Below are 24308 nucleotides of genomic sequence, written 5' to 3'. Positions count from 1 at the left end.
TTATTGGAAAGTAGCATCAAGCTCATCAACGTGCACTTTCTCCACCCTATGAAGTTCATCATAACTTATTTAATCTGTAGACTAATAAACTGCATGGTTTCCATAGTGTCATAGTGGGAGGACCACACACCATATCATCGCTTGACTCCAAGTTTGCTTCAATATGATGGTTATTTTATCAATATTTGCACATAAAGGCATGTCCACCGCCATTTCTCGCAAAATTAATTTAACTGACACAAAAAGATCCCACCATGTCAAACGAACAATGATCTGTCACCATTTATACCATTTTACAGAAACTTTCCATCATAGCTGTTGTAATTTTATTTTATACAGTATGACTTTACTCACATAAAAACTATGGATGGAAACATGGTTAGTGATGTAATTTATATTGTGATGGTGAGTAACTTTTGATTTCATGTAATTTTAAAATTCTGTCATAAAGAGCACATGTTCAACTTCAGAAAAAACAAGGTTTGCCATCTCAAGATATTTTTGTTTTTACTATAGTAAGTGTCTCTCTTCAGCTTAATTAATTAATGAAAAAAATCTAGTGCCCGAGATCGGGCATTAGCTGTTTTTATCATTTATTTAAAAAAAAATATCGATTTAAACGATTAAAACTGTACATCGTACAACGCTCCACAATATATCAAAGTGTAGGTCTAGGTCTTGTGCTTCCAATAAGTGGTATTATGCGGCTCTACAATACAATGTATGGTTAGTGGTGTTATGCTGCATTTGTAACCAAGTGGGAAGTGGGAATTTACCACATCTGGGAAAAATCCACTTGAACGGCCCTCTAGCTGGTAATTACTAATATTCACAAAAATTGTTAAATTGTTAAAACATTTCTAGCCTGTCTATCTATGGGTAACAGGGTTGACGTATTATGCTTGACCCGTTCAGTTTTTTACCACTAAACACCAGAAAATTGCTAAACATAGTAAAACCAGCTCACATGTTTTTACACTAGGATTTGACTATTAGATGTTCAGTGTTGCTTTTCAAATAAATATTTAAAAGCTCACTAGGATTTGACTATTAGATGTTCAGTGTTACTTTTGAAATAAATATTTAAAAGCTAACATATGGAATTGTTTTTTACCAAGGATCATTTAGCTATTTGATTTTGAAATGTAAGACCCCTTCAGGTATCAAAAAAATATACACAAAAATGATTTGTTGTAACATTGAATTTGGCATTACTGCTATTAGCCAATAGAAACACATTGAATAATCAAAATGAGGTTTGTTCTGAATAGTCTATGTCCAATATCTGAGAGAAATAAGAAAGATCAGGAAAAAAGTGTTAAACAAATGAAAATGAATATCCTTATGGAAGACCTACCTGTAGCAACTGGCTGTTGTTTGATGGGCAGAGGATGGGAAATTATGCAATTACAATTCCAGGGATATGCAGTGGTCAAGTTCAAACCATGACCGTCTGTGACAGATGATAGGTTGTCTTTCATTTTTTCAGAGAACAGCGCCGGAGAAGATGGCTGCCGTTTTACAGCCCTCTAACCAATTTTACTGTTATGTGTGTTTTTCCGCGTTATTTGTAATTTATTTTGTACATAATGTTTCTGCCATCGTCTCTTATAACCAAAAAGAGCTTCTGGATATCAGGACAGCGATTACTCACCTCGTATTGGACGAAGATTTTTTCTTCAACGAGGCGGCCGCGAAGGATATCCTACAGACACCCGACAAGGCCCAAATCCCCGTAATTCGCATGAGGAAGAGACGGAGATATCGTGGACGTAGGTCGGGGTGCCTTGTAAGGATCCGACGGCGAGCGAGTAAACTGCCGCTCCCATCAATCCTATTAGCCAATCTTCAATCATTGGAGAACAAATTGGATGACCTAAGATTACGGTTATCCTACCAACGGGACATTAAAAACTGTAATATCTTATGTTTCACGAGTCGTGGCTGAACGACGACATGGACAACATACAGCTAGCGGGCTATACGCTACATCGGCAGGATAGAACGACTGACTCCGGTAAGACAAGGGGTGGCGGTCTGTGTATATTTGTGAACAACAGCTGGTGCACAAAATCAAATACTAAGGAAGTCTCGAGGTTTTGCTCGCCTGAGGTAGAGTATCTTATGATAAGCTGTAGACCACACTATTTACCAAGAGAGTTTTCATCTATATTTTTCATAGCTGTCTATTTACCACCACAAACCAATGCTGGCATTAAGATTGCACTGAATGAGCTGTATAAGGCCATAAATCAACAGGAAAACGCTCATCCAGATGCAGCGCTGCTAGTGGCCGGGGACTTTAATGCAGGGAAACTTAAATCCGTTCTACCTAATTTCTACCAGCATGTTAAATGTGCAACCAGAGGAAAAAAAACTCTAGACCATCTTTACTCCACACACAGAGAGACGCATACAAAGCTCTCCCTCGCCCTCCATTTGGAAAATCTGACCATAACTCTATCCTCCTGATTCCTGCTTATAAGCAAAAACTAAAGCAGGAAGCACCAGTGACTCGGTTAATAAAAAAGTGGTCAGATGACACAGATGCTAAGCTACAGGACTGTTTTGCTAGCACAGACTGGAACATGTTCCGGGATTCTTCAGATAGCATTGAGGAGTACACCACATCAGTCACTGGCTTCATCAATAAGTGCATCGATGATGTCGTCCCCACAGTGACCGTACGTACATACCCCAACCAGAAGCCATGGATTACAGGAAACATCCGCACTGAGCTAAAGGGTAGAGCTGCCGCTTTCAAGGAGCGGGACTCTAACCCGGACGCTTATAAGAAATCCCGCTATGCCCTCCGACGAACCATCAAACAGGCAAATAGTCAGTACAGGACTAAGATTGAATCGTACTACACTGGCTCTGACGCTCGTCGGATGTGGCAGGGCTTGAAAACTATTACAGACTACAAAGGGAAGCACAGCCGCGAGCTGCCCAGTGACACAAGACTTCCAGACGAGCTAAACCACTTCTATGCTCGCTTCGAGGCAAGCAACACTGAAGCATGCATGAGAGCACCAGCTGTTCCGGATGACTATGTGATCACGCTCTCCGTAGCCGATGTGAATAAGACTTTTAAGCAGGTCAACATTCACAAGGCCGCAGGGCCAGACGGATTACCAGGACGTGTACTCCGAGCATGTGCTGACCAACTGGCAAGTGTCTTCACTGACATTTTCAACATGTCCCTGACTGAGTCTGTAATACCAACATGTTTCAAGCAGACCACCATAGTCCCCGTGCCCAAGGACTCTAAGATAACCTGCCTAAATGACTACCGACCCGTAGCACTGACGTCTGTAGCCATGAAGTGCTTTGAAAGGCTGGTCATGGCTCACATCAACAGCATTATCCCAGAAACCCTAGACCCACTCCAATTTGCATACCGCCCCAACAGATCCACAGATGATGCAATCTCTATTGCACTCCACACTGCCCTTTCCCACCTGGACAAGAGGAACACCTATGTGAGAATGCTATTCATTGACTACAGCTCAGCATTCAACACCATAGTGTCCTCAAAGCTCATCACTAAGCTAAGGATCCTGGGACTAAACACCTCCCTCTGCAACTGGATCCTGGACTTCCTGACGGGCCGCCCCCAAGTGGTAAGGGTAGGTAACAACACATCTGCCACACTGATCCTCAACACGGGGGCCCCTCAGGGGTGCGTGCTCAGTCCCCTCCTGTACTCCCTGTTCACCCATGACTGCATGGCCAGGCACGACTCCAACACCATCATTAAGTTTGCCGACGACACAACAGTGGTAGGCCTGATCACCGACAACGATGAGACAGCCTATAGGGAGGAGGTCAGAGACCTGCCCGTGTGGTGCCAGGACAACAACCTCTCCCTCAACGTGACCAAGACAAAGGAGATGATTGTGGACTACAGGAAAAAAAAGAGGACTGAGCACGCCCCCATTCTCATCGATGGGGCTGTAGTGGAACAGGTTGAGAGCTTCAAGTTCCTTGGTGTCCACATCACCAACGAACTATCATGGTCCAAACACACCAAGACAGTCGTGAAGAGGGCACGACAAAGCCTATTCCACCTCAGGAGACTGAAAAGATTTGGCAGGGGTCCTCAGATCCTCAAAAAATTATACAGCTGCACCATCGAGAGCATCCTGACTGGTTGCATCACCGCCTGGTATGGCAACTGCTTGGCCTCCGATCGCAAGGCACTACAGAGGGTAGTGCGTACGGCCCAGTACATCACTGGGGCCAAGCTTCCTGCCATCCAGGACCTCTATACCAGGCGGTGTCAGAGGAAAACCCTCAAAATTGTCAAAGACTCCAGCCACCCTAGTCATAGACTGTTCTCTCTGCTACCGCACGGCAAGCGGTACCGGAGTGCCAAGTCTAGGTCCAAAATACTTCTCAACAGCTTCTACCCCCAAGCCATAAGACTCCTGAACAGCTAATCATGGCCCTGTGTATATAGCCTCCCTACTGTTATTTTATTTTACTTCTGCTCTTTTTTTCTCAACAGTTTTTTTGTTGTTGTTTTATTGTTACTTTTTTGTTAAAAATAAATGCACTGTTGATTAAGGGCTGTAAGTAAGCATTTCACTGTAATGTCTGCACCTGTTGTATTCGGCGCATGTGGCCAATAAAATTTGATTTGATTTGATTTGATTACAAACAAGCAAAGTGGACTAACTATTAAAATAAATGTCCATTCTAAATATATGTAGGCCATCTGTGATGTTTAATTTGATATACGCTGCTTTGCTTGTTGAGGGGGAGGATGTGGGATAAGGACGCGGGAACTAGAGTAGTCTATAGCTAAAAGTAAAACAAAAAGGTAACATTTATTTACAGTGAAGAGGCGACTCCGGGATGCTGACCTTCTAGGCAGAGTTGCAAAGAAAAAGCCATATCTCAGACTGCCCATCTTTAATCTTTTCTTTTTATTGGCCAGTCTGAGATATGGCTTTTTCTTTGCAACTCTGCCTAGAAGGTCAGCATCCCGGAGTCGCCTCTTCACTCTGGACATTGAGACTGGTGTTTTGCAGGTACTATTTAATGAAGCTGCCAGTTGAGGACCTGTGAGGCGTCTGTTTCTCAAACTAGACACTCTAATGTATTTGTCCTCTTGCTCAGTTGTGCACCGGGGCCTCCCACTTCTCTTTCTATTCTGGTTAGAGCCAGTTTGCACTGTTCTGTGAAGGGAGTAGTACACAGCGTTGTACAAGATCTTCAGTTTCTTGGCAATTTCTCGCATGGAATAGCCTTCATTTATCAGAACAAGAATAGACTGACGAGTATCAGAAGAAAGTTATTTGTTTCTGGCCAATTTGAACCTGTAATCGAACCCACAATTGCTGATGCTCCAGATACTCAACTATTCTCAAGAAGGCCAGTTTTATTGCTTCTTTAATCAGCACAACATTCAGCTGTGCTAACATAATTGCAAAAGGGTTTTCTAATGATCAATTAGCCTTTTAAATTGATAAACTTGGATTAGCAAACACAACGTGCCATTGGAACACAGGACCGATGGTTGCTGATAATGGGCCTCTGTAAGCCTATGTAGATATTCCATTACAAATCAGCCGTTTCCAGCTACAATAGCCATTTACAACATTAACAATGTCTACACTGTATTTCTGATCAATTTAATGTTATTTTAATGGACAAAAAAATTGCTTTTCTTTTCTAAAACAAGGACATTTCTAAGTGACCCGAACGGTTGTGTATATATTTCCATCCTAGGGTCAAGCACTACTCATAACACATATTTAGAACTTAAAATATCGTCATACTGCCAAAAATGAGAAAAATGTTCTGATATGATAATTTGGCCATATCGCCCAGCCCTAGTAATATTTGACCTCAACTTTTTCTGTGTAAGGTTACCCAAGTTAAAAATAGAAGGACTCTTCAGCACAAGTCAGAGTTGCTGTGTTGGAATAATGAACAGTGGCTTGTGAAAGTATTCACCCCCCTTTTTCCTATTTTGTTGCCTTAAAATTGATGTTTTGGGGATTTGTATCATTTTACATTTACATTTTCGTCATTTAGCAGACACTCTTATCCAGAGCGACTTACAAATTGGTGCATTCACCTTATGATAGCCAGTGGGACAACCACTTTACTTTTTTTTTTTTTTTGGGGGGGGGGGGGGGGGGGGGGGGGGTAAGAGGGGGTAGAAGGATCACTTTATCCTATCCCAGGTATTCATTAAAGACGTGGGGTTTCAAGTGTCTCCGGAAGGTGGTGAGTGACTCCGCTGTCCTGGCGTCGTGAGGGAGCTTGTTCCACCATTGGGGTGCCAGAGCAGCGAACAGTTCTGACTGGGCTGAGCGGGAACTGTGCTTCCGCAGAGGTAGGGGGGCCAGCAGGCCAGAGGTGGATGAACGCAATGCCCTCGTTTGGGTGTAGGGACTGATCAGAGCCTGAAGGTACGGAGGTGCCGTTCCCCTCACAGCTCCGTAGGCAAGCACCATGGTCTTGTAGCAGATGCGAGCTTCAACTGGAAGCCAGTGGAGTGTGCGGAAGAGCGGGGTGACGTGAGAGAACTTGGGAAGGTTGAACACCAGACGGGCTGCGGCGTTCTGGATGAGTTGTAGGGGTTTAATGGCACAGGCAGGGAGCCCAGCCAACAGCGAGTTGCAGTAATTCAGACGGGAGATGTCAAGTGTCTGGATTAGGACCTGTGCCGCTTCCTATCATTTGATTTACACAATATGCCTACCTCTTTGAAAATGCAAAATATTTTTTTTATTGTCAAACAAACAAGAAATAAGACAATAAAAAAGGAAACTTGAGCGTGCATAACTATTCATAATTTCCCTGTATTTAACGCCATCCATCATTCCTTCAATTCTGACCAGTTTCCCAGTCCCTGCTGATGAAAAACATCCCCACAGCATGATGCTGCCACCACCATGCTTCACTGTGGGGATGGTGTTCTCGGGGTGATGAGAGGTGTTGGGTTTGCGTCAGACATAGCGTTTTCCTTGATGGCCAAAAGCTCAATTTTAGTCTCATCTGACCAGAGCACCTTCTTCCATATGTTTGGGGAGTCTCCCACATGCCTTTTGGCGAACACCAAACGTGTTTGCTTATTTATTTCTTTAAGCAATGGCTTTCTTCTGGCCACTCTTCCGTAAAGCCCAGCTCTGTGGAGTGTACGGCTTAAAGTGGTCCTATGGACCGATACTCCAATCTCCGCTGTGGAGCTTCGCAGGTCCCTCAGGGTTATCTTTGGTCTCTTTGTTGCCTCTGATTAATGCCCTCCTTGCCTGGTCCGTGAGTTTTGGTGGGCAGCCCTCTCTTGGCAGGGTTGTTGTGGTGCCATATTATTTCAATTTTTTTATAATGGATTTAATGGTGCTCCGTGGGATGTTGAAAGTTTCTGATATTTTTTTATAACCCAACCCTGATCTGTCCTTCTCCACAACTTTGTCCCTGACCTGTTTGGAGAGCTCCTTGGTCTTACATGGTGCCGCTTGCTTGGTGGTATCCCTTGCTTAGTGGTGTTGCAGACTCTGGGGCTTTGAGAACAAGTGTATATATACTGAGATCATGTGACACTTAGATTGCACACAGGTGGACTTTATTTAACTAATTATGTGACTTCTGAAGGTAATTGGTTGCACCAGATCTTATTTAGGGGCTTCATAGTAAAGGGGGTGTATACATATGCACGCACCACATTTCCGTTCTTTATTTAAAAAAATTTTTTTAAACAAGTTATTTTTTTCATTTCACTTCACCAATTTGGACTATTTTGTGTATGTCCATTACATGAAATCCAAATAAAAAATCAATTTAAATTACAGGTTGTAATGCAACAAAATAGGAAAAACGCCAAGGGGGCTGAATACTTTTGCAAGGCACTGTATAAGGTGGTTACATCAGAACACAGGAGGACAATAGTCTGAGCAAGTTAAAAAATAAGATAATATTTATTAATGATATTGAAAATGCTCATGAAAGCCATGGATGTCCACACACAAACTTAAGTCACTGAAGGCAAACAGAAGCCTTACCGTTACAGATAAAATGGGTTGGGTTGGAGGAGGCTATTAACTTTATTTTGAAGGTTCCAAAGAAATCAAACCACAAATAATCCAAAGTACATTGTCTATTTGCAGAGTCAGTTGCACAGGCTCACATAGAAGTGTATGTTTATTTGTAGTGACTCCCTTGTACTCGAAAAAGGGGGGTGACATGATCGAGGTGTAGCTGATTTGCTGTTGAACATCCATTTGTAACCAACAATTCAAACTTAAATATGATGCTAGTTAGCCCCCCACAGTCATTCAAATCTGGATTAGTATAGGTCAACTCTTCTGTCTTGTTTTGCCAACTCTCAGAGCATATTGCTTTGCACTTTTGACAGGATATTCAATCTATTTCACAAAATATGCTGCTAGGTAGAACAAAGTTATGCAACGGTTTTATAAAACATTGCTTAAGTACATAGCAATTATCTAATGTTATAAAAGGCTTGCAAGAAATGGCCCAGGGATAAGAAAGTAGATAGATCAAACAGTGCATGTAAATGAAAGACTGGTTATCAGAGGAAAAAGTGTTTGATGTTGTGAAATACTCCATAATGGGAAATTGCGAACCCTTATCAAACAGGATTTCAGCTGCTCTTTGGTCAAAACCACGCACGGTAAACAGCTCTATGCTTATTCCCCTCAGTCTCAAGGCCGAATCTCTTGCCTGCTCTCAAATGTCGAAGTCAGGCGGTGACATAATTGGTTTTTAATCGTTGCCAACAAGTAGAAATGTCACCAAGTCTAGATTGATTTCTGATTAGCATGAAAGGAAATGCCAAATATGCTTGCGATTTTTACAGATAAGAGGAAATATATACCATTGACACCTCCATGACACACAGCCCCAACAGACCACAGAAAGCACAGCAGTAAAAATCCGTTAAATTACTTATCTTTCATCTCTGTCACTTAAAAACAACAACTGAAACGGTCAAAACCTGCGAGTCAAATTTCTGAAATTCTGTTTTAAGTCTAGGACACATCAACACAAAGTCCTATATAGCCCTAGCAAAGGAACCCAACAGTGTGTGACAGACCACCTGACAAGTGAGTGAGTACAGGGTTGCTTGAAGTTCAGTTCAGTCAAGCATTCTTTAACTGTGTGTCTACTCTACAATTTCATCAAATCAGACTATTGACCAAACATAACGGGTAAATAAAGAGTTGCAGCAATGCTAATTAATCTTATTAAAATAATGTATTGTGCTCCAGAAAAGTAATGACTATTTAACCAGAAAGAAAGACAAGTGACAAATCTACAATATAACTGCCATACCCACTCACATAGCGCCCTTTTCACAGACATTTTGAAAGAGCGATCACCCTTTTACAGATCTTAAAGATCTTCATAGATCTCAAAGATGTTGTGTAGCATTTTTTTTTGAGGAAATGGCACTCTTTGCATTACATTCATTCACAATGCTTGACCCTCCTCTGTCGAGGCCTGGGTAACACAGGTCAGGCCTGAGCCACATCGTCACATTATAGTTTCAGGTATACCTTTTCTTTCTCTCGCCTTCTGAAAGTCCTGCATGCAAATCTGGAGGGAGAGCCCTTAAAGCTCTCCTTCACCACTGGCTCATAAAATTTTAAAGGTCCAATGCAGCCATTTTTATCTCAAAATCAAATAATTTATGGGTAACAATTAAGTACCTTACTGTGATTGTTTTCAATTAAAATGGACAAAAAAAAACAAAAATAGCTTCTTAGCAAAGAGCAATTTCATCCAGCATGGGATGGGAACATCCTGTTGAGGACTGGCTCTGTGTCAGAGGTTTTCTGTTATTCAGAAGCAGAACACAGTTCTCTCCCTGCACCTCTTAATCCCCAATCATTCACCACTGGCTATAGGGTGAATGCACCAATTTGTAAGTCGCTCTGGATAAGAGCGTCTGCTAAATGACTTAAATGTATGTAAATGTAAATCATGCGTGCTAGAGTAAGTGCTTCTTTAGCATTCGCCTCTCCTGCCAACTCTCCAATGTTGTTCTCCAATTCCTTGATCATTTGTCCGTAGTGCAATTACATGTTTAATTCGCTGGGCGGTTTTCTCCCACTGTGTCATTTCTCCAGTGAGGAGCCTTGTTTAGAGGTCACACCACTGCAATACAGGCTGGTGAAATTGCTTGCGTTTTAGTTTTGGGCCATGTGGACTTTAATTTTCCTTCACCTCCCCCAGAAAAGCTATACCTTGTCTACATCCCATTGTTTGGCAGGGTATGTTCTTACTTTGAATGACTGTAGAGCAACTGTCTCCTCTCAGCAGACACATTATGTCCAGGCTTTATTGACAGGAAATTGGGAGGACAAATGTTTTTCTTACTACTTTATGTCTTACTTATGTGTCGTCTCTTACTACTGTATGTGTCGTCTTCACTCTCTGCTTGAGTACAGTTGGCCTTTTGACTGTTTAGAGAACTATTTTCCCCATCAGCGGCTTCCTCCTTTAAGCTATTCACTCTGGTATGTATTTGTATGACACATTGTTACTCTCCTGGCCTGCGCTAGCTGGCAGAGTGAAGTTGCACTCTGGCATTGTGAGGGCAGGAACATTCACTATGGGCTGCCTAGGGGTTAGCGGGACAGTCATGGTAACACGCTGACAGGCTTGTACAATGTGACACCAAGGCGTGTGTTCATGAATAAACCATGCTACGGAACAACAACAACTAAAAGTCCAGAAAATCTGAGACAATACAGTACAGCATCTTCAGTAGAAAATAAAAAAAGAACAGAACAGAAGCAAATGGAAATTACTCTGTGAGAGACAAGGGTGCTGGCTAGACGGTTCTAAGCGGTTCTACTGCAGTGAATCTGCCTGATCACCGTTTCCTCCCTGGGAGAGGTGTACCATGGGAGTTCCTGGAGCCCCTGCTCTCTCTCTCTCTCTCCACCCCGCCTTTCCTCCAAATGCTGTTGGGTTGCAGGCACATCCAACATGTCAGCGGAGGGCCTCCTCGCTTCAATTACAAATTTATACGCATTAATCTTTAAACAGCGCTACGGAACATACTCTATGAAAGGATAATAGAAGGAAAGAAAATGTATGCAGCCAAAAGGTTCTACTATTCCCTAGCCTTCACTTTCCCTTCTTCATAGCCCTGGGCCCTCTTTGTGTTTAGGAATCATTCATACGGAAAACAAAAACAATAAACAGTGCAGGTAATTACTTTTCTACGTTAAAGTTTCCTTGAACTAGTCAAGAGCAGTGATAAGAAACCCAATATGTAATAGCAAATAACATTGATCAAAAGGGTACAATGAAACGTCCCTCCATTGGGATCCCAAACAGCGAGTGATTCACCACTATCAAAAAGTTGTACCAACACACATTGTACAAAACTAGTCCTTATACCCATGTTCACTCAAGCTATTGTGTATGTACTGTAGTTACCATAAGCCCACCCTCCCCTGCTGTCCCCAATTATGACCCATGACCTTAACCCATGTGGGTTTGTGGGTTTGTAAGCCAACCGGAAGTGTTCCTTCAAACTAATCCAACGGGGCTGACATTTTTTCTTAATTATGACTTAATCAGCAGAACAGCCATCAAGCAGATAAATTGTCATGCGCTTCGTGCTAAAAATCTCCAGTGTTCTTTGTCCTCCAGCTCTCGGTATAGACAGCACTTGTGTGATGAAGCTGTATCTGCCAGAAAGCCAGTGGATCCCTCCGTTTTTGTTCTGCTGGCAGATTTGCGGTATTGACGCCCAAGAACGACTTAAACAGCATTGGTGCTTTGTGTACATATCTAGATATGTAAAAAGGTTCTATACAATAAAACTGTTCCCCAAAAATAAATTGCTGAAAAGAATTCAAGACATTTTGAAAATGTCTACATTGTGCATAATCTTTAAGAGTTTTTCCCCTCTCTAGATTGTTTTTATCATATCTTACATTGCCTCTACTTGTAGAGTAACACATGCCTAAATTGGTTGAGCGGCATCTCCCCTTGACTCCAGAAAGAGTACTCTACAGTTTGATGCCTCAGGAAAACAATGTGTTTTCTTTAATTTACAAAGCGGTCCGCTACTCCTTTGAGACTCCACTGAGGTTTTTTCTCTTTTCCAAGATAACAGGATCAAGCAATCGTTTATAAAATTCCAAAGTTGATATCTGTAGCTGGAGAAGTTTACCTTGTTCTGTTTCAATACCAGAAATACAATTATCCTCGTTTATTTTTTCATTTCAAATATTTTTTTACTTTCTTCTCATTTCTTCTTTTATATAAAATGAAATTCTTCTCCCGTCCCAGCAAAATCCCAATTTCCTTCATATATTCACAGGAGTAGAGGTTATTCCACATGGGTGTGAGCTCTGGCATGTGCTGTGTGTGTCAGCGTCCGTCCTTCCGGCTATACCCTGGTGGTGGAGTGTGAGTGTGGGTGGGGCAGGGTGTGAGGCAGGGTGTTGTTCTGTCCACTACTGGGGAAGGTGTTGAAGTTGTGCAAGGATTGGAGGCCCTGCATGGTGTTGGGGATCATGGTGATGGTATTGGGGGTCATGAGGGGGATGTCGTCGGGGGAGCGGCGCATGGCTAGCGTGTAGTCTGGCGGGCAGGCAGTTCTCAGAACTACCTCGTGTGGGTGCATGGCGTCGCACTCATGGTCCAGGTCTGTGTGCTTCATCTGCAGGGACATGATCTCCTCCTCCTGTGTGTGCGCCAGGTCGTTGGTCGTGTTGCGCTGGGGGCTGCAACGCCGGTGGACGTCGTGCCGCCGCTTGTCCTTCTTGTAGTAGAGGGCGGCGAAGGCCAGGATGTTGAGGAAGAGCAGCGAGGCACCCACAGCAATGGTGACGCTTAGTTCAGTGGAGTAGTCCCTCTGGTCCACCAGGAAGGGCTGATTCTGACTGTCCTGAGACTCGGTGGGGAATGGCGTAGGGTTAGGCCTCTTGGTGTTGACAGGGATCTTCTTTGGTGTCCTGGGAGTGACCTCCGGTGGGGGGACCTTGGTGGTGGTGGAGATGATCTGGGTGACCTCGTTCAGGCTGTGGAGGTGGGGTACCAGCTCCAGCCACAGGTTGACCTTGTTGGCCCGGTAGTGCTCCTTGATGCGGGGTTTCAGGCCGATGTGGAGGTACAGCTGGTCTTTCTGATTGTAGCGCGTCCACGCCACCTCCTCGAAACGGTTAGGCTTGGTGTGGATGAACTTGGTATCCTGGGGGACCGGCTGGTTGGGGTCACTGCAAGGGAAAGAGGGAACTTAGTATGAGCAAAGCACCACTACACAGCATGAGGAATGGAGGCTCATTCCAGCAGAACGAGCACCATTGTCTGGGAATGGCATATGGAGCTGGCTTAACCATGCAAAGTGGAGGCATAAATCTCATAGGTGCCCTGTTTTATATGTCAATTTACTGTTATATATGTAGATCATTAGTATCCCGATGGTCCCTTTGGGCTCTTTGGCTGCAGAGGGAAAAAGCCATTGTCCCCCATTATGCTCCAAAAAACAATTACTTCCATGACTACATGCTTAAAGGCAAATCAAAAAAGAAATTTCATTTTTTTTCCTATGCTGTCCAATCTTTAAAAACTTTTTTAAAAATACAAAATGGTATTCAATTATTTAACTAGACAAAAATGTAACACACACACACACACACAAGCTTGCTCGCACACACACACACACACACATGCACGCATGCATAAACACATTACAGCTTAAAATAGGTCTCAGTACTGCACTTACCCAGTTTTGGCAAAATTTGTCCAGTAGGTCATCACCACAGCGCTGAGCATGACGTCGTTCTTGGAGAAGTTACAGGGGAACAGTTCTGTGGGACCGATCATGGGCAGGCCAAACACATAGGGGATCTCATCACCGTGGGCTGCGTCTGCCCAGGGGGGCACCTGCTCTGTCTGGCAGTGGTGGTAGAAGGCGTAGAAGTACGTTGGCGACCCAAAGCTGGAGTGGAGGTCTGCTGTGGCCACGGCCGGAGCCACCCACTGGTGATCAGTGAACAGGGCTAGTAGGGTCTTCCTCCTGGTCTCTGGGTTGTGTTTATCAGCCCAGTCCGTGTACATGAACTTTATGGTCTCCCGCAGAATGTCCTTTCCCTCCGGGTAACCGTACAGGTCGTCCACGAAGCTGGACACGGCGTAGTCAAAATCATTGGCCTGGACGCCGTTGTCATTGTCTACGATGAGCTCCACGAACTTCAGGCCCTCGCCCTGGTTGACGCCCAGCATGATGTCATAGTTGAGGAACTCGCCCTGCTCCATGAGGATCTGGGGGTCATCTGGGATCACATCTCCGTCTATGACAGGCCCGAAGGCGATGTGGTACCTGGCTGGCTGGATGTCCTGGTCCACCAGCTCCTTGTAGTGCTTCTTCTGCAGACACTCCACCAGGTCCACTGTGTCTTTCAGGTTACAGCCCACCTTCTTGGCCAACATGCGAGCGTACTTAGCAGGCTGGAAGCTGACGGCCCAGCTGGACAACGCAGTGCCACTCTGTGCTATAGCTCTCTGGAAAAGTCCTGCCGAGAGACAAGATACAAGCCAACCAGAGTCAGACAACGCCTCATAGAATCACAATGCATCACACTCACTCACATTGGAAAATGTTGTTGCCTGTTTCCCCCCAGAGTATGATAGAAAACTATGGTTGGTGCATGTGCCTTTATGTGTCTTAATATGTTTGTTTTTTCTTTTTATCATGTGTTGGTCATTGTTGCGTGTCCTGTCATTGTAGGTCATTGATGATGCATGCTGTGATAAAACAATTTCCCAAGTTGGGATTAATAAAGTAATACTCTACTCTCTACTCTCTCTCTACATGACCTGCCTCTCAGGAGGAAATACCACTGAAACTATGTCATTACTAAACATATCCAAACACAGCGTGATGTGTACTCACACTAAAATCTAAATGTGCACTTGTAGAGTTATGTGCACTTGAAGAGCGATTACATATGCTGGCAATAGACGTAACTCTTCTCACAACCTTGAAAATGTAAAAGTCCATTTGTCTAGCTTAGTTTATTGTGCAATTCCTGGAAGAGCAGAGGGATACATTGTCTCTTGTCTTGACAGACATCTGCATTGTTAACAGAGATTAGTGCTTTACAAACTGACAGACTGCTATTTCAGGGTTTGTTTGCCAAGGTTTGTAGACAAACATGTTACACAATATCATAGGAATTATCATGATATTACATACTATTATATACTATAGAGTATAATACTGCTTTTATGATTAACTACCCATGTCACTACACATGACACACACTACACCTCACACATGCCAGGTAGGAAGACACCATGTATTGCAGAAAGATCAGCAATGGGATGGAGAAAGAGAGGGAGGTAAAGAGAGATAAATAGTCTGTGTTACCATGACAACCCATGGGCTCAATATTGAGGAAACTGCAATAGGTGCAATGCTTTTTATTAATTCTGATGAAGTTTTATAAACAAGAAATCACGTCTTTTAATGTACATGTATTTTTATCTTTCTAACAACAAAGAAAACTTGGTTTAATTATCAAATTTTCAAACATGTTGATATGAAATCTTTCTTTCGATCCAACCCACACATTGAGAAAAAGATGGAAATGACAAAGTTGTAGGAGCAGGATTTATCGTACTGTGTCTGAATAGCGTTTCATGCTGTAGTATGAATATTAATAATTTTGCATTAAATTAATCTCTGAAGACAATAAGATTAGAGGGAGCAATACACTGACATGATAACATTTATTGGGGCTCCCCTAAGAATGTGGATTAGGTGGTGAGAGAGTGATGCACTCCAAATAAAGTGGATCTGGGTGTGGTATTCTGGTATGGAATACCATCAGAGCCTATATATGGTCAGTGCTTTAGTCAACTTTAACCTTCTCCCTGGGTTAGTAATCCTTCAAGAGTTTTACACAATATAAGGTCCTAGAAAAACAGGGCAAAAAACAAATGCCAACTGAGCCTGGTATCACAGTATACAGTTGAAGTCGGAGGTTTACATACACATTAGCCAAATTCATTTAAACTCAGTTTTTCACAATTCCTGACATTTAATCCTAGTAAAAATTCCCTGTTTTAGGTCAGTTAGGATCACTACTTTATTTTAAGAATGTGAAATGTCAGAATAAAAGTAGAGAGAATTATTTATTTCAGCTTTTATTTATTTCATCACATTCCCAGTGGGTTAGAAGTTTACATACACTCAATTAGTATTTGGTAGCATTATCTTTAAATTGTTTAACTTGGGTCAAACGTTTCGGGTAGCCTTCCACAGGCTTCCCACAATAAGTTGGGTGAATGTTGGCCCTTTCCTCCTGACAGAGATGGTGTAACTGAGTCAGGTTTGTAGGCTTCCTTGCTCGCACACGCTTTTTCAGTTCTGCCCACAAATGTTCTATAGGATTGAGGTCAGGGCATTGTGATGGCCACTCCAATACCTTGACTTTGTTGTCCTTAAACCATTTTGCCACAACTTTGGAAGTATGCTTGGGGTCATTGTCCATTTGGAAGACCCATTTGCGACCAAGCTTTAACTTCCTGACTGATGTCTTGAGATGTTGCTTCAATATATCCACATAATTTTCCTTCCTCATGATGCTATCTATTTTGTGAAGTGCACCAGTCCCTCCTGCAGCAAAGTACCCCCACAGCATGATGCTGCCACCCCCGTGCTTCACGCTTGGGATGGTGTTCTTCAGCTTGCAAGCAACCCCATTTTTCCTCCAAACATAACGATGGTCATTATGGCCAAACAGTTCTATTTTTGTTTCATCAGACCAGAGGACATTGCTCCAAAAAGTATGATATTTGTCCCCATGTGCAGTTGCAAACCGTAGTCTGGCTTTTTTATGGTGGTTTTGGAGCAGTGGCTTCTTCCTTGCTGAGCGGCCTTTCAGGTTATGTCGATATAGGACTTGTTCTACTGTGGATATAGATACTTTTGTACCTGTTTCCTCCAGCATCTTCACAAGGTCCTTTGCTGTTGTTCTGGGATTCATTTGCACTTTTCGCACCAAAGTACGTTCATCTCTAGGAGACAGAACGCGTCTCCTTCCTGAGTGGTATGATGGCTGCGTGGTCCCATGGTGTTTATACTTGTGAACTATTGTTTGTACAGATGAACGTGGTACCTTCAGGTGTTTGGAATTGGTCCCAAGGATGAACCAGACTTGTGGAGTTCTACAAAAAAAAAATCTGAGGTCTTGGCTGATTTCTTTTGATTTTCCCATGATGTCAAGCAAAGAGGCACTGAGTTTGAAGGTAGGCCTTGAAATACATCCACAGCTACACCTCCAATTGACTCAAATTTTGAATTTTCAATTGAAACTCATTTTCTGGAAATTTCCAAGCTGTTTAAAGGCACAGTCAACTTAGTGTATGTAAACTTCTGACCCACTGGAATTGTGATACAGTGAATTATAAGTGAAATAATCTGTCTGTAAACAATTGTTGGAAAAATTACTTGTGTCATGCACAAAGTAGATGTCCTAACCGACTTGTCAAAACTATAGTTTGTTAACAAGAAATTTGTGGAGTGGTTGAAAAACAAGTTTTAATGACTCCAACCTAAGTGTATGTAAACTTCCTACTTCAACTGTATATCCATCCAGCCGCTAGGAAGGAAGGGAAAAGTAAGGTAGCAGCAGCATCCATAGTTCTTCGTGGTTGTGAGGCAGAGGCATATGAAAGGTGTGGACTATGGCAACTAAAATGTATGCATTTGAGAGAGAGAGAGAGAGAGAGAGAGAGAGAGAGAGAGAGAGAGAGAGAGAGAGAGAGAGAATAAAAAGCACCTTATACAGCAATAGCCATGGGAAGATGTTTGTGGGTGGGGGTGCTGCGATTCTTTCGCCGACGGGGGGGTGCAGATGGCTATATCGGTCCACTAATACAGGACTAGTAAAGGCCCAGTGCACTACTTTTATAAAAAATATATACAGTACCAGTCAAAAGTTTGGACACACCTACTCACTCAAGGGTTTTTCTTTATTTTTACTATTTCTACATTGGAGAATAATAGTGAAGACATCAAAACTATGAAAAAACACATATGGAATCATGTAGTAACCATAAAACTGTTAAACAAATATATTTTATATTTTATATTCTTAAAAGTAGCCACCCTTTGCCTTGATGACAGCTTTGCACACTCTTGTCATTCTCTCAACCAGCTTCACCTGGAATGCTTTTCCAACAGTCTTGAAGGAGTACCCACATATGCTGAGCACTTGTTGGCTGCTTTTCCTTCACTCTGAGGTCCAACTCATCCCAAACCATCTCAATTGAGTTGAGGTCGGGTGATTGTGGAGGCCAGGTCATCTGATGCAGCACTCCATCATTCTCCTTCTTGGTCAAATAGCACTTACACAGCCTGGAGGTGTGTTGGGTCATTGTCCTGTTGAAAAACAAATGATAGTCCCACTAAGCGCAAACCAGATGGGATGGCATATCGCTGCAGAATGTTGTTATAGCCATGCTGTTTAAGTGTGCCTTGAATTCTAAATAAATCACAGACAGTGTCACCAGCAAAGCACTCCCCACACCATCACACCTCCTCCTCCATGCTTCACGGTGGGAACCACACATGCAGAGATCATCTGTTCACCTACTATGCGTCTCACAAAGACACAGCGGTTGGAACCAAAAATCTAAAATTTTGACTCATCAGACCAAAGGACAGATTTCCAACGGTCTAATGTCCATTTTTTCTTGGCCCAAGCAAGTCTCTTCTTCTTCTTGGTGTCCTTTAGTAGTGGTTTCTTTGCAGCAATTTGACCACGAATGCCTGATTCACGCAGACTCCTCTGAACAGTTGATGTTGAGATGTGTCTGTTACTTGAACTCTGTGAAGCATTTGTTTGGGCTACAATTTCTGAGGCTAACTCTAATGAACTTATCCTCTGGTGCAGAGGTAACTCTGGGTCTTCCTTTCCTGTGGCGGTCCTCATGAGAGCCAGTTTCATCACAGCACTTGATGGTTTTTGCGACTGCACTGGAAGAAACTTAAAAGTTCTTGAAATGTTCCGTATTGACTGACCTTCATGTCTTAAAGTAATGATGGACTGTCATTTCTCTTTGCTTATTTGAGCTGTTCTTGCCATAATATGGACTTGGTCCGTATTTGGACTGGTAGTGTATATATATATATATATTTTTTTTTTTAAATTATTATTATTTTTATTATTATGTTTCAAGGGGTGCTGCAGCACCCTCAGCACTCCTACTTCCCGCGGCTATGTATACAGCCATTCCAGAACAAAATACTCTCATAAACTCAAATCACACAGGTGGCATGCGACACCTAAAATTGTAAAAAGTTGCAACCTCTGCATTATACCTTTGGTTGAATTGCTCCAACGGTTACCTTCAGAATAATGGGACAGGGTCAGGAGGTTGACACAGGAGGCGCCAGCCCCTGATCCAAAAACTGTTATTCGTAAAGGGTCACCACCAAAGAAAGCAATATTCTCGCTAGTCCAGCGCAGGGCTTGGATCAGATCAAGGAGTCCGTAGTTTCCCTTGGAAGCTTGGTCCCCTGTGCTTAAGAAACCTGGAAGACAGAGAGTACAAAACAGAGAACAGATGAATAACCTGGGTTGTCAATAAGGTATGAACACAGAGCTATTGTACATTTATATTTGAGTCATTTAGCAGACGCTCTTATCCAGAGCAACTTACAGTTAGTGAGTGCATACATTTTTCATACTGGCCACCCGTGGGAATCGAACCCACAACCCTGGCATTGCAAGCGCCACGCGCTACCAATTGAGCTACAGGAGGCTATGGTACATTCATATGCAAACATTGATTCTATCTCTGCAGATTTACTCTGATTGTAAATACCCTATTTTACAGAAGTTTAGAATGTAGTTAAAACTTTGCAAGAAAATCCATGTGAAGTTCATGAGAGAGTAAGATCCATTTGATTTGTATTTTTCAGGTATTTTATAGTGTTTGATGATTAAACATCTTCTTGAGTCTACCTGGAAATGACTCACAGCACTCACAGCAGACTCTTTAGGCACAGCAGAGTTTTACATGCAAAACCAACAAGCTTGTGCATTTAATACTTTTAGCAATAAAACAGGAGTTATTACTCCAAAGAGTAAATTTAGGGAAGCTACGGTAAATATAATTCTGAAAATCCAATTTTGCGGCAGACAGATTTAAATCCATACCACATGACAAATGCTCTTGGGATAAAGATAATAAAATGAAGTCATGTATAGATAACATAATATGCAGGCTGTCTCAGCTGCAGACCTGCAAAGGGATATTCTTTAAGAATGCATCATTTTGGAGTCAGAACATGTCATATAGGCCTACATCATTTATAGCTAGGTTGATAACAAGATATCTAGCCAATTAGCCTAGTCAACAAAAACAAAGTATGCACCGTATATACCATAGAAACATATCAAAGTTGTAGATAATCATCAAAGTGTTGCAGAAAATATTGTGTATTATATTTCTGAAGAAATAGTTAAATAAAGTATAATGTATGATGCTTTAGCTTATTAAAGAATTCAGCCAATTGCTTGCTGTTACATCAAGATCCTAAACTATTACCCCTACACTGTTAAATTACTTAATAACCTATTCAAGGTGTTATATATGCTATATGAATGCAAGATATGGTTCTGGGTGCCGAGATTGCAGTAGTATTGAAATAAACACAGAAGCTTATTACCAGTTTAGTAACTTCTTTCAACATTATCAGAGGCATTGTTGTGCAAGCAGCAAGGCCCGGTTCAATTAAAGGGAGAATCATCATTCTTCTCTGCTGTTTCATTCTGGGCCTATCCCACATAGTTCTGTCCAATTAGGGTTTTGTAACACTGCAGATTAATGTGTACCCATATATAAAAGATGGCATCTGTGAAATATAACTGATTAAGTCCATGCATCCCAAAGGAGCAACAGTGAAGCCGTTTAATGGCAGTCCCTATTCCCCATCTCTCTGATTTTCATGCTAAAAGGTCCATTACCTGGGAAATCACCTTGGGAGCGCTTTCCCCTATAGCCCTGAGACATACTATATTTCCTCTTATGGCTCCTTTTCAATTTGCTACTTTCTCTTTGTTACAGCGCTTTATGTTGCTCACCATCTCCTATAGAACTATGCAGATATACAGAGTCAATCTAGGTTGTTATGAGAAAATAGACCAATTCAGCAGACACATAAAATGGATGCGCGCATCACTGTAAGTCGCTTTGAATAAAAGTGTCTGCTAAATGGCACATATTATTATATTACACAACGTATCAAAATGCGATCTCTAGCTCAGAACCTTTCTGTCCTGCAAAATGCACATCCAAACATTGAGACCTGCAGTCTGACAGTCTTTTAATTGACTTTTTCCATTCCATTCAAAGTTTTTTATTTTTTTATTTTTGTTTCTACATCAAGGCTATCTCCTGGAAGCAACAGCAATCTACAAGACATTTAGCTGGGCTGGGCTGGGCTGGGATGGGGTGAGAATCAAAAAGACTAGGCTTGAAAATTGTTCAGTATTTGTATATATTTTATACAGTCTTTTTTGCTCATCTTTATCAAGGCTGCCAATAATGATGGACCTTACCATATATGCATCTACATTGCCTTCAGAAAGTATTTTGTTGCGTTACAAAGTTGGATTAAAATGGATTTAATTTGTCTTTTTTTTTCAACGATCTATACAAAATACTCTGTAATGTCAAAGTGGAAGAAAAATCAGAACATTTGTAAAAATAAATATATCTATAAAAAAATATATATATAAAAAATATCTTGATTAGATAAGTATTCAGCCCCCTGAGTCAATACATGTTAGAATCACCTTTGGCAGCGATTACAGCTGTGAGTCTTTCTGGGTAAGTCTCTAAGAGCTTTCCACACATGGATTGTGCAACATTTGCCCAATTTTCTTTTCAAAATTCTTCAAGCTTTTTCAAATTGGTTGTTGAAACTGTAATTCGGCCACTCAGGAGCATTCACTGTCTTCTTGGTAATCAACTCAAGTCTAGATTTGGCCTTATGTTTTAGGTTATTGGTGGAAAGCAGACTGAACCAGGTTTTCCTCTAGGATTCTGCCTATGCTTAGCTCCATTCTGGGTTTATTTTTATCCTGAAAAACTCCCCAGTCCTTAACGATTACAAGCAAACCGATAATATGATGCAGCCACCATTATGCTTGAAATATGGAGAGTGGTACTCAGTAATGTGTTGAATTGGATTTGCCCCAAACATACCCCTTGCTTTGCCACATTCTTTGCAGTATTACTTTAGTGCCTTGTTGCAAACAGGATGCATGTTTTGAAATATTGTTATTCTGTACAGGCTTCCTTCTTTTCATGCTGTCATTAGGTTAGTAGAGTACAATGTTGTTGATCCATCCTTAGTTTTCTCCTATCACAGCCATTAAACTCTGTAATTGTTTTAAAGACACCATTGGCCCCATAGTGAAATCCCTGAGCGGTTTCTTTCCTTTCTGGCAACTGAGTTAGGATAGACGCCTGTATCATTGTAGTGACTGGGTGTATTGAAACACCATCCAAAGTGTAATTAATAACTTCACCATGCTAAAAGGGATATTCAATGTCTGCCCTTCTTTACAAGGCATTGGAAAACCTCCCTGGTCTTTGTGGTTGAACCTGTGTTTGAAATTCACTGCTCGACTGAGGGACCTTACAGATAATTGTATGTGTGGGGTACAGAGATGAGGTAGTCATTCAAAAATAATGTTAAACACTATTATTGCACATAGAGTTAGTCCATGCAAGTTATTATGTGACTTGTTAAGCACATTCTTACTCCTGAACTTATTTAGGCTTGCCATAACAAAGGGGTTGAATACTTATTGACTCAAGACATTTCAGCTTTTCATTATTCATTAATTTGGAAAACTTTTGAAAAACATAATTCCACTTTGACATTATGGGTTATTGTGTGTAGGCCAGTGACACAAAATCTCAATGTAATTAATGTTAAATTCAGGCTGTAACACAACAAAAAGTGGAAAAAGTAAAGGGGTGTGAATACTTTCTGTACATGCTCACTGTGAAGAGGGAACCCAACACAGTCAATGAAAAAGAGAGTGGTCCCCAGTTAAGTGAACAGTACAGACTGGTGTATGAAGATGTCCAACATCAGCTCACTCCAGACATATGGTGTACATACTGTTGTCTAAGATCAAGGAACAAGCTGTATCTAGGGGCACTTATTGGGGTAGAAACATACAGTGACAGTGCAGATAAAGCAAATCACTGCTCAGATAAGATAGTGGGCTAAAGCAGCAATAACATATCCTCTCAGAGGTGAAATCATGAAGAAAGCATTTGTCATGGAACATTTTTCAAGGTGAGGCGAACACAAGTACTCACTAATCTTGCGGCTATGGTACAATGATGGATATCTGAAGGCTCAAGGAGTGATACAGATGGTTTGCGTGTCCACCTTGTGTTTATGTTGCTCTCTGGTCTAACATTAGGTTAGAACTGTGCTTTGTGAACGAATAAGCTAAGGTAAACAGATCAGAGAGAGAGGCAGTCTCAATTGAATGATCCATGTTTGAATCACTAACTAGGTTTCCATCTAATTGGCGACAGATCTTCATACGAATATTCAAAAATCAGCATAAAGAAAATATGCAAATGTTTTCAGCAGTGGTGTGTTTCCACCAAAATGATTTGTTGCGGATAAAAGTCACTGGGTGATGATGTAGTGCACACAAAATTTACTTTTTCGCTTACGTTTTCCTGTACTGAATATAAATCAAAGGTTAAATGTGTTACCATAGCATTTTCAACTCTACCGATAGTTTTGTCACAAAAACTGTTGCCTTAAATAGAAAATGTGCCTACTCTGGTCTTGGCACGTGCACTCTAGCCAACAGCTCGCAGATACAGTGCGGGTAGGGTGGTCTACATGATGAAATTATTATGGATAAGAGTGAGATTAATTTTATTTGTCCAACGGCAGTCAAGCATCAATAATCATGTCGCCCAAGAATAATACACTCAATATTTATTGAAAAGGAGCATCAAGATCAAAATGCACTTTCACCACCCTGTGAAGTTCATCATAATTTATTTAATCTGTAGCCTAATAAACTGTATGGTTTCCTGTGTCATAGTGGGAGGACCAAATAAAATAAAATAAAATAATATTTTATTGGCCACATGCACCGAATACAACAAGTGCAGACATTACAGTGAAATGCTTACTTACAGCCTGTTACGTTCCCCAGTTTCTGTGTTGTAGGTTGTGTATTTTCATGTATGTATTTCAGGAAATGGGTTCCTGAAATTCCCCAACAAGCAGCTGATTG

At 41.7% G+C, this 24308-nt stretch overlaps 1 protein-coding gene across 2 annotated transcripts in view; it reads right to left on the bottom strand.

The window, feature by feature from the left end:
• Positions 1–12391: 12391 nt before the first annotated feature.
• Positions 12392–24308, bottom strand: part of LOC311148938 (neuroligin-1-like) — a gene marked incomplete at both ends in the record, with an annotated part of 247151 nt that continues 235234 nt past the window's right edge. Inside the window, 3 exons of one of the 2 annotated variants that reach the window (XM_084185974.1) lie at positions 12392–13220; positions 13730–14519; positions 19337–19549. In XM_084185974.1, coding sequence (XP_084042100.1) covers positions 12392–13220; positions 13730–14519; positions 19337–19549 — 1832 coding nt within the window. The remainder of the gene's footprint in view (positions 13221–13729; positions 14520–19336; positions 19550–24308) is intronic. The other variant, XM_084185975.1, reaches the window with a different exon arrangement.

Source organism: Coregonus lavaretus (assembly GCF_964263955.1).
Source record: "Coregonus lavaretus genome assembly, chromosome: 21".
NCBI lineage: Eukaryota > Metazoa > Chordata > Actinopteri > Salmoniformes > Salmonidae > Coregonus > Coregonus lavaretus.
Note: the sequence above shows the minus strand (reverse complement) of the source record. Positions and strands in the feature narration are given on the sequence as shown.